Source organism: Hydra viridissima, unplaced genomic scaffold, assembly GCF_058129835.1.
Source record: "Hydra viridissima isolate aposymbiotic clone 2 unplaced genomic scaffold, HvirCarnegie_v1 scaffold_7, whole genome shotgun sequence".
Lineage (NCBI taxonomy): Eukaryota > Metazoa > Cnidaria > Hydrozoa > Anthoathecata > Hydridae > Hydra > Hydra viridissima.
In genome coordinates this window covers 14,380,714-14,402,075 of record NW_028324306.1, presented here as the reverse complement: position 1 = coordinate 14,402,075, position 21,362 = coordinate 14,380,714, and the positions used below count along the sequence as shown (strand labels likewise).

The 21,362-nt window shown below is 29.8% G+C and overlaps 1 protein-coding gene across 1 annotated transcript in view; it reads left to right on the top strand.

Annotated features, from left to right (window-relative positions):
- Positions 1–7,967: 7,967 nt before the first annotated feature.
- LOC145185030 (uncharacterized) overlaps positions 7,968–21,362 on the top strand; it is an 81,391-nt gene continuing 67,996 nt past the window's right edge. Inside the window, exons 1-4 of the mRNA XM_090094359.1 lie at positions 7,968–8,261; positions 8,659–8,961; positions 17,313–17,420; positions 17,797–17,956. Coding sequence (XP_089950485.1) covers positions 8,070–8,261; positions 8,659–8,961; positions 17,313–17,420; positions 17,797–17,956 — 763 coding nt within the window. The 5' untranslated portion in view covers positions 7,968–8,069. The remainder of the gene's footprint in view (positions 8,262–8,658; positions 8,962–17,312; positions 17,421–17,796; positions 17,957–21,362) is intronic.

Here is a 21,362-nt window from a genome sequence, read left to right as displayed (position 1 = left end):
GTTAGAATTGGGAAGTGGTTTGTGGTACTGAGATTGAGAAAATGTATTGAGAAGTGTTGTGCTGTGAAGGAGTAAAAACTTGCAGTATAAATTTTGAAGAGTGGAAGGTTGCAGTATGAATACATTATTTACAGAGAATTAAAACCACGGAAATTTCTCTGCTTTAATACTTTAATACTTTTATGTTACATAATTTTAATCTCAATTTTGCAATTGTTTGTCTAATAGAATTTTAGAATAAAGACCGTGAAGCTGGAAGTTTATACTTTAATCCACAAATCCATTAGCTTTATTATGCGTAACGATTTTTTCGTTAATTAAACATATTGCGAGTCTCATTCAAGTATACAAAAAAATCTTAAAAAACGTCATTGTTAACACCAACATGATCTAAAAAAGTCTTACTCATCAAAGCACGTTCTCTACGTTAACAAAGATGAGCATACCACTAAAGCATATTTTACATAGTCGGTGATGTAAATATAAACTTTTTACATCATGCTTCAAATAATTTTTAACATTTTGAACACGTGACCGCAAAATTAACGCACCACATACACGTTTCGATTTATTTTAATGATAGAACTCACGAACACAATTATTTCGATGATAATAATAAAATTGACTTTGAAGATGGTGAAAAAAAAAAAAAGAGATAAAACCAAAAATATGGTTCGTTTAACGAAATTAAGTAAAATGATTATTATTGTTATGCACACTAATACAGCTTAAATTGAAACATTTTTGACTTGCCGATAATTAGTGTTAACACCTCTTGATATTAGTACAGCTTGACAGCGCCAAGGCATACTTTCAATTAGAGATCTAATCGTTTCTTGAGGGATATTTTTCCATACGCGGATAAGAATTTGTTGCAGCTCGTCTAGGCTGTTAGGTGGTGGATGTTGACTTCTAACACGGCATCCCATTATGTCTCAAAGATACTCTATTGGATTCAAATCCAATAGAGCATCTTTGGGACAAAGATATTCCGCCCCATACCATCAATGAGCCGCCTCCATATAAAGTGGTTTCTCTAATGTTACAAGCGAAATATCTTTCATTTGGTCTTCTGTACACTCTTGGGCGGCGATCAGAACTTACGAGGCAAAACCTTGATTCATCTGTAATTAAGACCTGTCCCCAATCATGTATTTCCCAATTTATATGCCTCCTTGCAAAAACCAGTTTGTTTCTTCGGTGGTCTACAGACAATCTGGGATCAGTAGTTGCTGCCCGAGGTCTTAAATTTAAAGCACCAAGTCATTTTCTTATGTATATTGACTTACAGCAGTTCTATGAACCTCAGTAAGTTGAATTTGGAGACTTCATGCAGTAGTGAACAATTCTCTCAGTGTTCGAAGCATTAAAAATCGGTCCTCCACGGCATTGGTAGCTCGTGGCCAATTCGTCTAGCATGATTATTGGTCTCTACAAACCTTTGCAGAACCCTACCGACTGTTGTATGAGACACTCCAAATCTTCTACCAAGTTGGCGATTTGTTAATCCTTCATTGGACAAAGTAACAATTGCAACACATTCATCACGACTTAAATTTCGTCTAGAACGCTGCGTTGCGAACAGATGTGTTGCTCAAATGATAGTTATCTTTTCTACTGTTAAAACAATTTAAAACCAATACATACTTTTCTTTTAGAAGTGAGGTTTAATTACAGCAAAACATGGTACTTATGAAAAGTTACTTTAATTTCAAAATTAGGTTAGGGAAAAGGAATAAAATCTACAAAAGGCGTAAAAGTAAACATTATTATCATCTTTTTAATTGATAAATCCGGGAAATACATAATATTTTTCAAAATAAGTCGGAGCTTATAAGTGGTGCGGTAATTTTGCGGTTAAGTGTATATACTATCTTTGAAATAATTTTATAAAAAAAGTTTAAAACTTATTGGCATTATCAGTAATATAGCAACAATCACTTTAATAATAAGCTTTTAAATACTGACATAATAGAGAAAACGGATCTCATCGGATTTTGTAACTTTTTAACTGTAGATAATTTGACACTTCCTAATATTCCCTTAAAATCTATACTCTATTTTACGACCAATTCATGAGATTTTTTTTTGCAATCTACTCATCACAGAATAATAACTGGATAAAGTGTTCGAGAAATTTTTAAAACCAGTTTGGCCTACCAAGATGGTAGCTGAATGAGTCAGCTTAAATCTGCACAATTGAATAGTATGCAGCTAAAGCATCTGCATAGTCAGCTACAGTAGATGCACTATCTGCATAAACAGAGCCTAAGACAGACTGAAACTTTCTTTTTACACCCACCGTCATTTTATTTGTTAAAAAAGTTTTGCCATTAATCTTCAATGACGACATAAAAGCAAATAAATAATTCTGGCGTTTAAAAAAAGATTACAAGTTAATTTTAAAGGAAGCTAATCTACTTCCATAGAAATTATTATATCCCTTCAATGTAATCGAAAATTTCAGGTCTTGTAAATGAATAGTTATACCTTTATTGATAGTTGATTACAAAATTATAGTTAGATAATAGCACAAGATTTACTTATAATGTCTTTTTCACAGAATTGAGTTCGGCTTTCTATAGTTAAATTCTCATTATTGCTCTTTTATTTACTGCTGCTGAAATCATGAACTCGCTTGAAATTAAAAACAAATGGGGTCACAAAAAAAATTATAAAAAAATTAAGGAGTTCAAATCATTTAAACCATCCCATTCTCACAAAGAGTATTTTATGATGGACAGAAATTTACGAGTAAAGACAGCAGATTTATAGGTTATGATTACAATAGATTTTAATAAGATTGCAATAGCTTCTTAGGTTATGTTTTCATTACCATGAAATGGTGTTTAAGAAAGCTTTAAAAAAAAAGATATGTTATAAAGTTTATTTCATTTCCCACCAGAATTCCGGACAAAAATGTTTTTTGTTTTTACCATGTCGATACTTACTACACACCTTCCCGTCGCGAATCCGTATTTTTGAATGGGGGCTGACAATTTTAGGGAAAGTTTAGTCTTTCGTAATTTCGATTTAAGAGCAGTTGATAGTCACAAAATGGTTAAAAAGTGCTGTATTCCTGGATGTAGAGAAAACTATGACTCTAAAAATAAAGTACGAGTTTATAGGGTTCCATCGAATGAAAAAGAACAAAATCATGGGATAAATTCAATTCCAAGAAGTAATTTTCTAAATAAACCAGAAACTGTTTTCTGTAAAGGACATTTTCCAGAAAATTTATTAAAATGTCATGTCAATGGGAAAGATAGGCCGAAAACCAAAGTTTTATACTAACTCAACCTATAAAAACAAGATCTACTACTAAAGTGTTGTCTTCTATCAGAAATGAAAAGTGTGATGAGTTGTCACAATATTTAAAAAGCGATTTGTTTACTTTCATTTCTTTATGTGAAGATATTAAAAATCATAAATTTTATTTGTCCTTATGCTTGATTTTTAGATTCTCGTTAAAGAGTTATTTCGGAAGAACTAGATATAAATTTGCAATATTTACTTGATTTTGGAGATATGGCTCTTAAAGTGAGTGGTAAACAAGAACATGTAGTAAAATCCTTAACTAAAGTTACAGGTACTTAAGCTGGCATACTTGTTAAGGGTTAGTAGAGATGTGTAAATGTTTGTTAAAAAACAATTTCGTTTTGTTAGGAGAGTTCTCAACAGATTACATTGAAAAAGTATTCAGTAAGTTTAGACAAGGTTCAGGCGGAACACACTTTATAATTGTTCAAAAGGTTGTTGAAAAATTAAACATTGAGAAAGCTAAACTGTTATTGGAATTAAAATTTGATACTTCAGATTACACTATGATATTGAGCATTTATGTCAAAAATATGGCTATTTTAGAAGTGAAGAATCTTGTACATTTATTAATCAATTGCCTGAACTAGAAGCATCTTTACCACTGAGTACAAAAATGGCTCTGTTTTATATTGCAGTATATTTCAAGAAAAGATGATGTCAGTGAAAATGAATTGTTGACTGACACTGAATTTTATTTTCAGTTGTACGGAGACAACACAAAAACTATGGACAGAGGTGGATTGAGTGTAGGTGAGTAATTTTGTATAATGCTTACATCAATCTTACTGAATGGTGATTTTATAATTGAAGATGAGATCAGTTTTATAATTTTTCTACGAATCACTATTCTCTACATTCAATATATTTCAAAATTCAAAACGAGTTTTAGTCCAAATTCATTTGTATCATTTTAAGTTTTTCACTATATAAAAGCACACCGACCAGCTGTAATGAAAATTTAACATTACACAGAAGGTTGTTCTAGTCAGTATTAAAACTTATAAAAGATTTTGGCAATGGAATTGGATTAACAGATCAGAGGTTAGCGGTGTGCAAAGACCAATCCGTTCCCAAATAATAAAACTAGATTCCTCATTACTACTTTGAATATTTAAATAAAAAGTCTCTTATATTTTTAAGTTTAGATGAGCACTTCAATGACAACCAGTATTTTTTTGGCAGCTTGAAAATTTGTATGGCCATCTGTGTTAACTGGTAAAGAGTTGATAGAGTTTAATACCAACCCCGTTCGCAAACAAAACGTTAAATTTTTTAACTTGTTAAACGTTTTAAACGTTTAAAATTAAACGTTTCATTTAACGTTTGTAAACGTTAAACGAAAAAATTATATGAAGAAGTTATGAAAAGAAACTAGTTGAAGAAATTTTATGAAAAGAAAAATTTATGAAAGGCGAGAAAGAATGGTCGAAAGTCCACCTCAAATAATTTACAAAGTTTTTTGTCTAGTGGTTAATCAAACTTACATCTTAGATACCATTTAATGATCACTACAATACTGTCAGTGGTTTCTGAAAATTTCTGAATACCTATGGAACATTTATTGGGCTAGGAGAAATACTTATTTTGGCAGACGGTTGCGCAGATTGTACAAGTTTCCGAATATTAAGCCACGTCTTGAGCTATTAACCTATTCATCTCGAAGAATACGTAAAGAAGAGTTTAGTTCCATTTATAAAAAAACTAAAGAAGAAAACGTCAATATCTTCTTGTCTTCTAACGTCGCATTAAGCACGAATTTTGGTTATAATCAAGATGAACAAAAAATTTGACCACCGATAAAAATGAACAGAGAAAATTTTTTTTAAATAAATCAAATTTTCTGAAGTTTATTAAAAAAGACAGAAACTTTTGGTTAACAAAGTTGTACAAAACTATTTGTTTTTGAAAAACAAGCTTGGCAGGTTTAATTGAATAGCAATTCTTTGAAATGTCTTGAAGGGCAGAAGTAAAATAAGGTGTGTGTGGTGTCGCAATTTTTTCACAACTTTTTTGTCTAAATACGTAAGGTTTAAATTTGATCGAATTTTAATTCGATTTTAAATTCGATTTACTTCAAATGGCTGAAATAGAAGTTTGTAATTTATTTGCTATTATTCATCATTAAAGAAAAAACGTCGGAGCTTAGAAAAGATAGTAAACGGTAATCGTGTCAGAAGTATTAGAAAACAATTTTTATACCTCTGTAACCGATCAATGAGAAAATTTTGTCAACGTTTACTCGATTAAATTGTTTTAACGGTCAATTAGAATATCAGAGAGAAGGGAATGCGTCTGTATGTCTACAAACTAGTAAAGCTAATTACTGATTGAAGTGCATAAATTTTTACGTATCAAATTTATTCAAAATGCCTTTCATATCTTACAATTATTGCGCAATCTTTTTAAACAAACAACTTGTTTATTAACCTTATTGCATTACGAGTTTTTTTAATTATTTCTCTTTTTTTTTTTTTTATTTCTATTTTAAGCTAACGAGGTCAGGTTTTTTTCTTTTTTATATTGCAAAGGTTAAAAAAAGTTGTTCAAATATTTATGAACAAATTTTGATACTTCTTACTGATTACATTAAAAGAAGAAACTTTGAAGACCAAGATGAATGCTTATGGGAAACATTTACTCCAGGGTACCCAAATCTAGGAATGATATGGTTAATATAATTCATTTACTTGAGTTACAAAACTTCTATATGCTTATTAACACTGTTTTAAAAGTGTCCCAAGTAGGTCCGTTGGAACATTTTTAAAAAAGTATTTAATAAACATACTTTTAAAGCAATAATTCTAGACGAGCTAATTTATCAGCATATCAATAATGGCTAAATATTAATTGCATTATAATATCACGAGTTATAATTTGCTTTCGTCAATTAATATAACTTCTGAAAAAAATTTGCTACGGTAATGAACAAATAGAAATTGTGTAAATCTAGTAAAAATCTGAACACAGATTTGTTAATAAATCTGAATACTCGTTTGATAATTTTTTAATAAGAAAATCTGCTTTCAGTACTTTTGTCTTTTCTCTCCGAGCTGCAGCTTTTCAAAATGAATTTCACTACTCTGGTTTTTTCAAAAGACGTTAAGAATAGGAATAAGTAATAAAAAAAAGAGTGGATATATGATATTTATAAACAGGAAAAAAGCTTGTCGTAGCTGTACTAAAACATATTTATAAGGTGGATTAAGAGCTTGATAATAAAACTATTCATGAACGAAATTATTCTTGAACTAAACAACTAATACAACGATGAAAAAACCCATTTTACAAACAATTTCAATATAAAAAAACATGAAGAGCCGTAATAAAATGAGCCCTAGTGTATACATGCATAGCTACGAGTTGTGAATAGGCCTTGTTGAGTACAAATAGTTCAACGATGAGATTACTTTTTTGTGTAGGTCTCAGCTCGCTTAGGCTCGCTTAGGTGAGGCTTAATTCTCAAATAATAATGCAAGCGTGAATTGCATAATACAGACTTTGTCTTTGTAATAATACTAATAATAATTTTTGTAATAAAAGTTACAATAAAAATGGGTAAAAGACAGTTACAATATAAAGGGGTAAAAGATAGCAACTTTTCTTTTTAAAAATTATTAACTTCAAATTTTTTTACATCTAAATTTCTTAAGGATTTCATTAAATTTCTTAAGGATTTTTAGCGAAGATGATTTTGTTTTTAAAGTTTAAACAAAAAATTGCAGTTGACTGAAAATAAAGATGGCTATGACGAGTTCGAAACATGGCATAACTTGACAGTTACGTTTGTGAAATAATTCATTGCTGGGCTAAAAGAATACTATTTTCACTAAGAATATTTTCTTCGTGAATATATTTACAACTGTTTCTATCTACTTTAGATGACTTTGAAAAAAGAAATCTTTTTGATAATAAAAATTAATATGAATGACGACACCATGGTTTTTATGTCAACAAAATAGTTTGAATCAACCTCATAAATCACTCATTAACTCCTAAAACAAAAGCAATGAGTCAATTTTTAAAAGGACAATGAATTTTTTTGAATAGTTAATGAATAGGTTACTTTGAATGCATATTTATTACCATTCCACAGTTATGTAAGTTTTTAGTATTTAGTCAAGTAAACGACAGTTTTCTTGAATATCACGTTCTTGAAAACTGTCAAGATTATCTCAAAAATTCAATTGAATTTGGTGTCATTTTTAAGACCAGGGTTAATTACAAAAAATATTAGGTTAAAAACTTCTTCCGCTAATTAATAGTTGAAATTTGGGATTTGATGGATTGATTTCAAGTCATCAATTGGTTCATAAGGTTTCTCTAAATATAAAGAATGTGTTTTATAAAAATTTATATAAATTTTATAAAAATGCATTTTTTTAAAATAAACCCAAAAACTTAAGTGTAAATCTATTTGTACTTATATATTTGCCTAATAAAACACTAACTTGTCCTGGAGTAAAAGTCTTTGTTAACCTAAAAATTGTGTTTAACAGCAACCCCCGTTTTTAGTTAGTTTTAACTTAATTTAAACGAAAACTGAGTCATCTAAGTCGCCTATTTTATTGGTATAATCTCTTTTTGTTAAGAAGTAATGTCTTTTTAGCTAAGCTTTTTATAAATAACATTCCTTAGAAGATTTATTCTCTAACCATCGATATCATTTTTTTTTTTTTTTTTTTAAATTCAAGCATGCATAGCTCATGTTTGTGTTGTTTCGTTAGATATTCGTGAGAAAAATATTTAGAATGAGATTTTTTGTGAAAATCTATATGCATCAAATTTTTGTATTCTTTACACTATTTTGTCACACTTGCTCAATACTTGTGAACAAGAACACTGATTGGGGTAATAAACAGCCGGCAGGTGATGATGAATCACTACCAATAGTTCTAAATCAACAAGTTCCGATTGGGTCAAGCAGTTATCAAAATTTTTACGTATGTATTTTGTTTAAAAGATACAAAGCTGTTATTTTTTTTTAAGAATACTTTAAAATGGTCCGACATACTAAACTGCAATTAACTATTTTACAATTTCACATAACCAAAGAAATTGAGAGAATGTACAAGATTAAGACGAGAGCATAAAGAGAGAGAGAGAGAGATCGCAAGAGAAAGAGAGGGGAAGATGAGAAAGCTAAAATGAGAAAAAAAGTAATAGAATGATAGTTATTGAGAAAGTTGAATAAGTTTGAAGGATAAATACTTTCTTTATAAATCTTATTTTTGCACATGCTGATAAAAAGTGTCTGATTGTTAAATGAAACTTCTTTAAGGCTTTACTCAAGTACTACACTGTATCCAAGGATCTTTTGTTTCTGCTTTAATTTCTTAGATAAGCTACAATGGTGGAATATTTACAGTTCCTAATTACAAGACAATGATCTTAACTAATGCTTGGACTAAATTTCCAACCGTTAGTTTATTAGGATACTGGGCTGATGCAAATTTTAAACGGGCATGCACAGATGGATGTGGAATGTTTATAAGTAAGAATCCATCGGATCAAGTCTTATCTACAATTAATAGTGCAATAAAAAATGGTTTTTCTGCAAATAGTGAAAGAACGCTGATTGTTACATGGTACAAGGCTCCATCTTATAAGCCAAAACCAGCACCAGTTACAGGATTTGGATTTGTAAGTTTTTCTATAACCTTTTGATTGGACGTGAAAAATTCACGCCCATGATCTGTTTTAGTTTTTGATTTTCAGCCTGCATTGGTAAGTAAAATACTTTTTAAACAAGCCAAGGAGTGTAAAATATGGATGATAAAAAATCAAAAGCGAAAAATTAAACTGTAATAGTGTAATTGAAAACAAGTAATTGTAAATTTTTTTTAAAAATTTTTGAATCCTCAAAACAATGTAGATAAGCTTTCCGAGTTAAAAGGGTGAGAAAGCTTAAAAAAAAGGACCTGATTTTCTTCACAATAACTTTTATACCTAGATAGTTTATATGATTCTATATGATTTTTCAACTTTTCCATGGTTTTCCATGGTTAGTTTTCCTTGGTTAGTTTTCCTTGGTTAGTTTTCCTTGGTTAGTTTTCCTTGGTTAGTTTTCCTTGGTTAGTTTTCCTTGGTTAGTTTTCCTTGGTTAGTTTTCCTTGGTAGGATCAAAATATAAAAAATATATTGAATATTTTATACAGAGAACCAAATATAGAAAAAAATCAAAGGTTAACTTTAATTTTTTATTATTGAGGCAACGCAACTTTTTTTGGGGCCAGGGAACTTTATGTTTAAAATGTTTAGACAAATAATTTTCTCTGTCCCTCCATTGACTCTAACTGCTAGCTCTGCCAGGATGTAGATGGTACGTGTAACGAGGTTCAATGAGAACACTAAGGGTTTCTGAATTTTACCCATCTCTTCAGAATAAAACAAAAAAAAAAAACAAAGTCATATAAAAATGAATACAAAAATTTAAGATAAATCAAAGCAACAGTTAAGCAAATAACTAGGGCCCCTCATTTTACTCAAAAATAGAGGGTGTTAATTATGTTTTGCAAGATTAATGCTGTGGCATAGCTAGGTGCAATTTATCTTTAGTCTTTGATGAAAAAATGAAAAATTTGTTAATCAAACACTCTAAATCTTTCAGCATAAATCAATATTCCTTAAAATAATTTGTACAATTGTGACAAATGAGTTGGATTTTTTACTTTTAGATTTTTTAGGAAACTCATTACGAGTTGAATGGTGGCTTAAATGTGAGTAGGATGTTGGAAGGATTTTTAAGAGATCCTTTGTTGCTCTTTTGAATAGTGTTTTACTGCCATAATCACTATTGCATGCTCAAAGTCTGAAGTATGCTAAATAATTGTTAACAGGATCAAAAGATTACTTAGGCATAGAGGTGCGCGAAACTTCGAGTTTCGAGTTCGAGTTTGAGTTTATTCAATAATCGAACTCGAATCGAATGTGCTTAGTTAATCGAATATAATTCGAATTTCGAACCTGAAGCTCGATATTTAAAAAATTACTGTAAAATCGTATTAAAATGCTTCAAAAAATCGCTGTAAAATTATATTAAATCGCTTCAAAATGGAGGACAAGAGAGTAAGGAGCGTTATTTGGAATTATTTTGATAGACGTAAAAGAAACGATACTATTTTGGTTTTTGTAAAATTGGAAAATGCACTAAAAAAATATCTTGTCCTACTTCATCTACAACTGGCTTATTTACTCACCTGAGAGGCTATCATAAGAAGGAATCAGCAGAGTGTGATAAAAAGGCACAAGAAGTAAAAAGTATGAAAAAGGAAGAAAATAAAACTGGAAAACAACTGTCAGATAGTGTCACAGATCTGTGGGCTAAGAAAACAGCATGGATGTCTGATCACGAAAAAGCTAAAGAAGCAACACGAGCTATTGGCCGCATGTTGGCTTCCGATTACCTTCCGTACGATTTCGTAGAAGGACAAGGTTTTCAGGCGCTTATGAAATTGGTTGTTCCTCAGTATCATATTCCGAGCAGGACCACCTTTTCTCGTATTACTGTACCAACTATGTATAAAAATTTGAAACGAGAAATGATTGATTGCATTACTACTGAGTTTGTTGGCATGCCATCCTATTGCTTTTCCACAGACATATGGTCTTCTCACACACTGGATTCCTATATATCATTTTGTTTGATATATATAACTGTTGATTTTTAAATGCGATCATATACACTGGAGAATAAACCGTTTATGGCTATGTTACATATGGGCAAAACAATATTAGAATCTCTTGAGAAGTCAATTGAAGGTTGGTCGGTACCAAGAGCAGTACCAATATACGTTCTTCGAGACAATGGTAGTAATATGAGAGCAGCCATGAACATGAGCAAAAACTTTATGGACTTATCTTGCTTTGCTTGTACGTTTTAATTATCAGTTAATGATGCAGTATTTGAAATTGAAGGCATGATTAGTATGATAGCGAAATGTAAAAAAAACGTCTCGCACTACCATCACAGTATTCAATCATCTCAATTGCTGTATGCACAACAAAGGCAATTAAAAAGTCATTATATAAGTGTTTATTTCAGTGTTTTATCAATCTTTTTTCAAAATTCACTGTCATTATCAATCGCGCACAATTTTTAATTACCTGTTTTCACATAAAGCTTTCTTTAACTTCAATTGCATTAAGAACCATGGTCATGCTTATCTAATATATTAATATCTAATTATCTATATTCATTGAGTTGTTTGACAGTTTCTGTAATATTTTATTAGGTTCAGCCAGATGCAGTTGGCACACTAGTAGATCCCAGGTACAAGTGACTTGTACCTGGGATCTACCAGGGCGCAAACTGCATCTGGCTGAACCTAATAAAATATTATTGTTACACTACAGCAAGCAACCTGAGAAGCTGTCGGCCAACTTATCAAAGCTTCGTGAACTACTCAATGAACTTCCAACAGTACCAGGTTCAGAACTAAAATTAATCCAGTCTCAGCACTCAATGACGGAGTCTACACTAGAAACACAATCAACAGGCTTGTGGGAATTCCTCGATAGCATGATGGCAGCAACTGCAACCAACGACAATGTTGCTGATGCTGATTTGTCAAGTACGAGTGCGCTTGATGATGATGTGAAGACATATTTGAAAAATATGTCAATTGGGCGAAATGGTTGTCCACTGACATGGTGGAGGCAAAATAAAAGTCGATTTTCTTGTCTTGCTAAGCTTGCTCAATCACCTCTTGCAATCCCAGCGACCAGTGTCAATTCAGAGCGTCTGTAGAATGAAAGTATACATTTTGAAGATTTATACCAACCCCATAATAAATATTGAAATTTTACAAAACCAAACTTCTTACTTTCATTTATTACAACATAAATTTTTTAAAAACCAATAAGTGGCTTAAAAAGTAAGAAATTTAGATAAGAAACTCTATGGGATAAATTCTTCTCAATACTCACAATTACTGTTGTTAAAGATGTTTACTGTAATAGTCAACAAGACAGCTTTCTAACTGTCTTGTTGACTACAAGCCTCATCTGTTCATGGATATTTCTCAACAACTCCTAAACAGAACTTTAAAAAAACCATTTATGTCTAACTTGGAAAAAGAAATCTTTTCGTGAAACAAGAATTTGATTTAGAAGGTCAAGTTTTTTAAGTGGACAACTAGTTGATTACTTCTAGCATCTCCTTTTCAATTGACTCCTTTTACTCTTTTTTGTATAAAAAAATCTTTTAGCAGTTGACCAGCAAAAATTGGCATGGAAATTAGGCTTAAAAATCTTTAAAACTGACACTTGGTTAACAGTTTTCACCAACTTTTTTATGCCAGTATTTGACAAGCCAGTATTTAGCTGAACATCGAGCAGGGCACGGGTTGTCAACGAAGTAGAATTAGTCTTCACCTTTACAATACTAGGACCTAACGTTTAGAACAGAGCAAATAGTTTATGAATGCATTTTATAGGTAAACTATACCTCTTGAAGTAAAACAGGTTTGCAAAGGGCAATACTAGGGTTTTTAGTATTTTGGCTAGTTAAGCAGTCCCAACATAAATTACCATCAAAAAAGGCCAATGGTAGTAATATGGAAAAATGCAATTTCTTTGTTAGATCTTTGACCTATTAAATAAGAACAAAGCAAATATGTTACCACGATTTAAGAGAAATTTGCTAAGCAGCTTTGGCATTTGATACTGCCAGACTTTTTGATTTGTCTTTAAAAGTATGTGGTATGCAGTAGTGAGGCAAACCTCTCCAAGTAAGAGTCAAGCAAGTTGAACATCTCATACTTGGGGACTTTTCTTCCTGTTTTGGCTTTGCAAAAGGGCTGTTTTCATTATGTTTTAGGGATCCTATCCGGAAGATCATACAGCTGTTGTCTTGCTCATAAACTTCTTTTCTGACACAGTCTTAAAATCAAACAATTTCGGAAGTACAAGAAAAGTGTTCGACAAAACTCATAGAAATCTTGTGGCAATTCGGTATTACAAACCACAAATTATGTTTGAAAGATTTGACAAATCCTGTTAGATTGAAAAATAGTGAGATGGCATGGGAACTTCTGAAGGCAAAGTACGCACTTTTCCAGTTTTGATTTTGGTCTTTATCTTGGTTAGGCATCTTGAAAGCCTATATCTCACTTTCTGCTCACTTGCACTTAGACTAAAAGCTTTTTAAATGAATTGAATCGGCAGTTCAAGTTGACAGTAAGTCTTCTGATTTTATGAAAGGACAAATAAATAAACAAAGCCTTACAACAATTATCTTCTACAAACATAAAAAAAATATTACAATAAGCCTATTCCCAAAAATATATATATATATTTTTTCAAACTTTGAAATTTAAATGCATATTTGACAAAATAACACTAAATCTAATTTATGAAATAGTTGCTAATTGATATATTTTATGTTTTTCATTTTTATAAAAAGTACTCATTTCAGGTGCGAATCCATGAATTCGTAATTGTGTGGTCAAATTTTATTTTCACGGTTGAAGTTTCGATAAAAGATCGATATTTCAATACTTTTTCACAGCATTTATTGATTGAATAAAACGTCGGTAACGTATAATAAGAACCGTTGTAGCCATAGCAGGAATCTCTATACCCCAATGATATATCATATATACTAGATGTCTAACTTCGATCCGAAAAGTGAAGCCGTGGAAGCCATTTCTAATTCGGGCAAAAACATGTATTTTAAACTTTTATTTCGCACGTCGGATAAAGCTTTTGCCCTTATTACAAATGGCGGATTCAATTTGTAAACAAAAAAAGCAGCTTCACTTTTCGTCCAATAAAATCCCTCAAGTTAGACATCTAGTGTATATAATATATCATTGCTATAGCCAAATTCCGTAAATTACGGCAGACAAATTTAAATTTTTAGGGATATTCCTTAAGCGAAAAAACCCAAAACTAATGTGGCTGCCCTTAAATTTAAAATACGTGGCCATTGCCACAACGGCCACCCCTTAGATCCGCGTCTGCGTTTACAATCCTAAATACTTGTACTACTTTTCTATATAATTGTATATAACCTGCATTTAATGATGCATTCAATGCAAGTTAATGCTTTACAAACATTCTTTTAGCTTTACTTACTTTCAAAAATATATTTTAATCATATTTCATTACACTAGAGCATGTGTACTTGCATTCTCTCTAATCAGAAATTTTTAACAATTATTTTTTAACCAAAGTTGTGAATTGCTGTTATTTAGGTCCTTTTCGTAGCAAAAAGTGCATACAACAAAAAGTCGTTTTTTTCCGTCGTCGGATATGGTAACTTGAGCGTAATTTCACCTTATATAGGTAGAGCTTTCGCATCAGCTTAACTAAGTTTTTTGTTATTTTTTGACAACAGTACATATGAACAACGATTGATAATTTGCTAAGGATTTTTAAGAAAAACTTATTATAAGGAGAAAGAATTACTAACTTCAGGGCTAACACATTTTTTTAAAAAAATATGACATCCGACAATCCATTTACGAATGTACTCCATTTGGAGCTCCTTAGCAATAAAAGGGTCACTTTAAATGTTTTACACATTTTAAGATTCTATTTCTGCATAATTGAAAATACTTCAAATGTAATACACATATAGGGGTTGATTATCTTTTACATAGCATAAACTCAAAATAATATATGAATGTATAAATTTAAGATTTGAGAGAAATATTATATTTTTTAGTAAATGAAACCAAGCACATGGGTATATTTTATAATATCCAATAAACATAAATTTTGGTTTCATTTCAACTATTTTTAATGTAAAAATGGTATTAACCTTTTTTAACAGTTGCATTATCAAAACATTTTTATATACTACTGTTATATATAAAACTCTTATATTACTACTGTTATATTTTATATATACTGTTATGATAATGGATGCTTTTAATGTCATTTTCTGTTTCTGTTTCACCTGACTCAGAATCAGTTCTCGTATTAGATTCATCGATTGCTTACTCTTTATGGCTCCATATTTTTAATATTGACTTTTGATGGTAAAGGATTACATTTCTTTGGCTCTTTAGTATTCCTTTAAGTATTTGTCTGTTGAGAACTCAATATAAAATGTTCAATTAGATAATATATATACTTTCAAGCCAGAGACTCCCTAAAAAATATATTTATGTTTAAAGCAAATTTTTTTATGTAAATAAAAACTATTTTTGTTTAAAAAATATATTTATGCTTAAAGCAATTTTTTTTTATGTAAAAACTATTGGAAAAAGTAACGAAATCATTGAAAAACCTTTTTATTTGTGGCAACTGGTATCAGAGAAAAATCAGATGCTTTTTCCCACTATCGACAGTGGCCGTAGCATTTTGAATTTGACTGTCACTTCAACTAATATACTGCCTGACTACTAGAGAAGTTACATTAAATATATGGAAAATAATGATTTTGTCACACTCTGTGTGCATTATGAAGACTCAGAACAAAATTTTCGACCCTAATAACACATGATTGACCTTAGTGGTCACTTACTGGCACATGGTCTGAAAAGCGAACCGAATATTAAGCTAAACATCTTAAAGTTTATAAATAAACATTTTAAAATTTATGAATTAACATCCTAAAAATTATAAATTAACGTAAATTTCCTTAAACTGGGTCTGGAAAAAACGTCACGGCCGAGAGAGGAAGCGGAATATTAAGGACGGATAATATAAGAACGCACATTTCACCATAAACAAAAATTACCAAACAATTTGAGAACAATTCAAACAACTATAACTAAAAATAGGTTACGTAAAACATAAAAAAGAGTTTTAAATTATGTAGCCGAGGCCACAAGAATCACCCTTTATACAGTATTGTGAAAAAGTTAAGAACCATTAAATAAAAAAAACATTTTTTCAAATAACTTTAATTAATTTTAATTCTAAAGATAATAAAATAGTTCTTATTTTCAAGCATATTAAATAGAACATGAGAAAAAAGAAGCTTTTTTTTTTTTTGAAAATTAATTAATAGAACTTGTAAAAATAAGGATTAAATATTATGTGTTAATTTTTTAAAATATTTTTTGTGTGAAAAAGTTAAGAAGCACAAAGAACTTTTTGTGCTAAATGCGACGGTAAAATCTCTTTTTTAATTCATTTTTACCTTTTTTGTTTAAGTCTTCTATCAATGATCTGAGTCATTACCAAAAAACCAATAAAAGTATTTAATTTCAAACAAAAAAAATTTCTTTTCTTTTGAAAAAATGAGCAGAAAAGCTAAAATTGTCTCTGAATGGTTCGAAAGCAAAAATATTGAGCGTCTAACTTGGCCACCAAATAGCCCAGATCTAAATTGCATTGAAAATTTTTGGAGTTGGCTTGATAAAGAGATTGCCAAGAAAGCACCAAGGAGCCTTGAGGAGTTGCGCAATATTTTACCAGCAATACTTGGAAATATTCCCAAACATATTTTAGAGAATTTAATAGACTCAATGCCGAATCGTATAAATGAGTGTTTAAAAATTCATGGAAGAATTAAGCGGTATTAGGTAAAAATTACCGTTTCTTGTTCTGTGGTTCTTAACTTTTTCACAATTTTTTCTAAATAAAAATTACCTATAAAACTTTAAATACATTTTTTTTATTTGTTTAAAAGTTTTTATCATTATTACTATTTTTTATCTTGTTTATCTATTTTCTAAAATTTGTTATTATTATTTTTTTTACCAGAAATATATATTCAGTTAAATAAAAATTTAAAAATAAAAATAAATTCTGATTTGTTTTTTTGGTGGTTCTTAAATTTTTCACAATACTGTATTTGCTGCTGAAGTATATCATGTGTTAATTATTAGTGTATAAATATACTAAATATAGTACACCAAATATTATATAATATAGTTTGTTAATCTTTTGGCTATTGAGATATCTCTCTAACAAATTTTTGTTAATTAAAGTTTTAAAGTAATTTTAATGCCTAGACCATATGTTGTTCAAAAATTAGACTAATATTAGGATTTGATGTAATAAAACCGATATTTTTAACATTTTTTTATTTGTAGTGGCAAAACACTTTCCAAGTAATTTTGACCTCTGATGGAAAGAACACTTATTTTATTGCTGGATATGATAATATTACGTACCCTCAGCAATCAGAAGGTGGTGCAAAGGTGAGCAAATTTTCTCTCTATAATTTAAATGGGAGCTATCAACTAAATCTTTTAGCAATGCTTCATGGTTTTTTTTTTCTAGTAAAGTGTCATCATATTTTTGTTTTCCAATTGTTAATATCAGCTAAATTACATGTTAAATATTACCACTTTAAACACTAGCGATAATGCTTGAGCTTCACTCCTTATGATGGAGGAAAAGCCTGTTAAATATTTTGAGATTTTAAATCATGACTTAAAGAATTTAAGTTAGAAATAAATATCTCACTACTTGTCTTTCACAGGAAATTTTTTTTTTTTTATATCAAATAATTTAATTCAATATCTAGCTAAAAAAAAATCTTGAAAATTTTTTAATAAAAAATTTTTTTTTTAGATTGGTTTTTATCAAGATTCGAATTTCAGAATTGAATTTCCAGGATCAGGCAACGTAACTTTTGCTCAAAAAAAACTTACCTGCCAATCCAACATAAATATACCTGGTGTTTATATTGCAGCACTTACTTCTTTAAATGATTATCAAGTCACTCTTCCAGGTTAGTTAATTTGTATATAGTTTAAATAAAGAAACATGTATTATGTGGCTTGACATAGGATTGGCATACTAAACATAGACTATAAAAGAGTTTTGTCTACCTTGAAGATGATTAATTTAGTTTGATTGTTATATTTAACATGAATCAAAAGGAGAAATTTACACCTGTGCTTGTGCAAACGAAAACAGTTTTTTTTAATGGTTGAATTAACTGTATTTTAATCAAAATAATGCTTAATTAACAAATGTCTTTTTATATACCTATACCAAAAGAATTTTAAAAAGTATGAAGTGTTAAATGAATTAAGATTAAAGGCGGTATTACATATTTATATTTTTAAATCGATTTTATAAAATGGTTGGCAAACTTCCTCTAAATTAATTTAGAAAATGTTCTTACCTTGTTATGACTTTTTGGTTTTGTATTAACTATACATCATCTTTTACTTTGAAAATTAGTATCAGTTCAGACGCAATAAAATCAGTCTTTTAAAAAAAGTTAATAAATTCATATATCTAAAGCTTAAGATTAAGATGATGCAATATTATGAAAAGGCAACAATAATATTATTGAGAACAATTTTATTGTAATTTATTATTCAACAATAATAATTTTGAGACTATTTCTATACTTTTTTTCTTAACAACATCAATAACAACAAAAACAAAAGTATGACTCAACATATAAAAATAGCTCAGAAATTTTTTTTTGTAGCTTTTTTCAAATAAATAATTTTTTAAATAATAAAAGTAAACATAAAGTAATTTAATTGCTAATAATATTTCTTTTTTTGTAATTTAAATTAATAATTTATTATAATATAAAGTAATTTAATATTCGGCTGGCTATCAATGATAGCCAGCTGAAGTCAATAAAGGTTTTAGTATATGGTAGTTGTCCAAATTATTACTTTTTAAATTGAGTATTAGTTCTCAACTAAATTATACTCCAATAAATATTCATAATTTGACACTTAGAGTTAGACTTGCCAGGATGAGTCATTGTCAATGAATTTCTTAATCTTCCACCTAATAAAATTTCTACTGGAGAATCTCTTGTTCTAGAATAGGGTGTCAGACAGTATTTAAAAACAGAATGATACAACTGTGTCTTGGTGTTACTTTCTTGAAATGTTTCTAAAGAGATTAAAAATGTATGAACCATTTGCTGTGCTTGGTCTTCTGATGCTGAATGCTATGGTTCAAAATAAAGTGGTTTACTCTTTACAAATACATAAAAACTGTTTTGAACTCTTCACTGGAGAAATTGGATCAATTGTTGCAAACAATGAGTTGAGGTAAACCTTAGGTTGAACAATTTCCTGAGTATGTTGGTTGTTAATTTTGGCTTAATTTGGCTTACAACCTCAACTTCAATCCATTTTGAGAAACTATCAACTACTACTAAAATATTTACACATTTACTGCATGATCAATATATAGCTGTACACATGGCCTGCTTGGATATTCCCAAGGATGAGTTCAAGTTGATGAACTTTTCTAATTTCTTTCTTTAATGTCAATTCCTTACTTTGTCTTCAATTTCTGAATCAATTTAAGACCACTTCACATAACTTTTTCTTTTTAAACTCTTCAGAACTGGTAATATAAGGACTGCCCATTATGAGTATTGAACCCTTTTTAAAACCCCTTGATATTCCAAATGATCAAGTTCTTGTTTAATTCTGATTCTTAAGGCATAGGGCTCAAATCTTAATTTAAAAAACATTGATTACTATTTTCCCCAGTGTAGGTTTTAAGCACAGCCCAAGCTTTGTAAACTTTTCATCATCCCCTTTTACTCTTCTTTTTGTAAAATACTCATTATAGTTGTTGTGTCCAATGTTACTTCTAAAGTTATATTGTGTTGTACACTTTCATTAATTGAGTCCACAAACAAACCTATCCCTTAAACAACAAATACAAAAATATCTTTAAATGATTGTTCAAGAACATATTCACCATCTACTTCAACCACTGTTTTCTATTTTCTTGACAGTCATGCAATTTATTGGGAAAAAAGTTGCTGTTTGTAGAAGCAACCCACTCTGACAGCAGCCCAAAAGCATCTAAATTGTTATAAGATTTGTTTAAAAACAAATTTTTCAATAATTAATTGATGTGGTTGATGAGCGAATATGGGAGAGGAGTATGGGAGAATATGGGAGAGGAGTAAGTAGTTCCCAGCCATTATTTGTGTGAGATTCAAAAACACAATGCTTATGGGGGACCCATCTAGCTAATTTCCATACTTTTCTGACCCTTGTGAGGCAATTTATGATAGTTGAATGGTTCAATTGTGGTGTTTTGTTAACATTCTTTTTCTTATTGAAGTTTATATTGCCTGATTTAAACTTCTTGAGCCATTTTTCATCTTGGCTTTTGCAAATTGTTCCTTTAGAAAATTTCATTAGAAATACTTTTAAAAAAGGTCTTAGAAAAGATAAAATCAACTCCAAGCTGAATACTATTTTCTTCTAATGGTGCTGTGATTCTGTTTATTTTATGGATATTTGTTATATAATCTTTTGTATTGTTGATAGTCTTGATCAAATTAACAAATTAACAATAGAAAAGCATATCTTGGGCTGATTTAATTGTTTGGCTGCAAATCTGAAAAGCAGACAGGAAAAGAATGTTATTGTGGTTAAAGTAGTAAAAATCTTTTGGAAAAAGCTGAATCTTTCAATTCAACAAGGTAAGTTTACAGTTGAAAGAAAAATTGAATATGAGCTATATAGGTTTGAAAAAGATAGCAGAAAACCAAACACACAAGACTTCAATAACTTTTTCTTGAATTGATGAAAAAAGAGAAAGTAAAAGGTTAGTCAAGATACCAAAGATGAATTAAGCAGCAAAGATAAAGAAAATTTTTGTACTGAAGAAGAAAAACAAGATTCTGGTAGTGGTTTTTAAGGCTCAGAGGCTCCAACACTATCTAAAAGACAAAAAAAATGATTCTGCTATAAATTTGATAAAAGTAGCAAAATAGTTGCTTTCAGGAGTAAAATCAAATGTTTTTTGAATACAAAACCTGGAGCTCACACTTTGATGGAAGTACATGAAGATTACATAAAAAATACTTAAAGAGTACATACATGCATACATACATACATACATACATACATACATACATACATACATACATACATACATACATACATACATACATACATACATACATACATACATACATACATACATACATACATACATACATACATACATACATACATACATGCATGCATGCATGCATGCATGCAAACACACACACACACACATACATACATACATACATACATACATACATACATACATACATACATACATACATACATACATACATACATACATACATACATACATACATACATACATACATACATACATACATACATACATACATA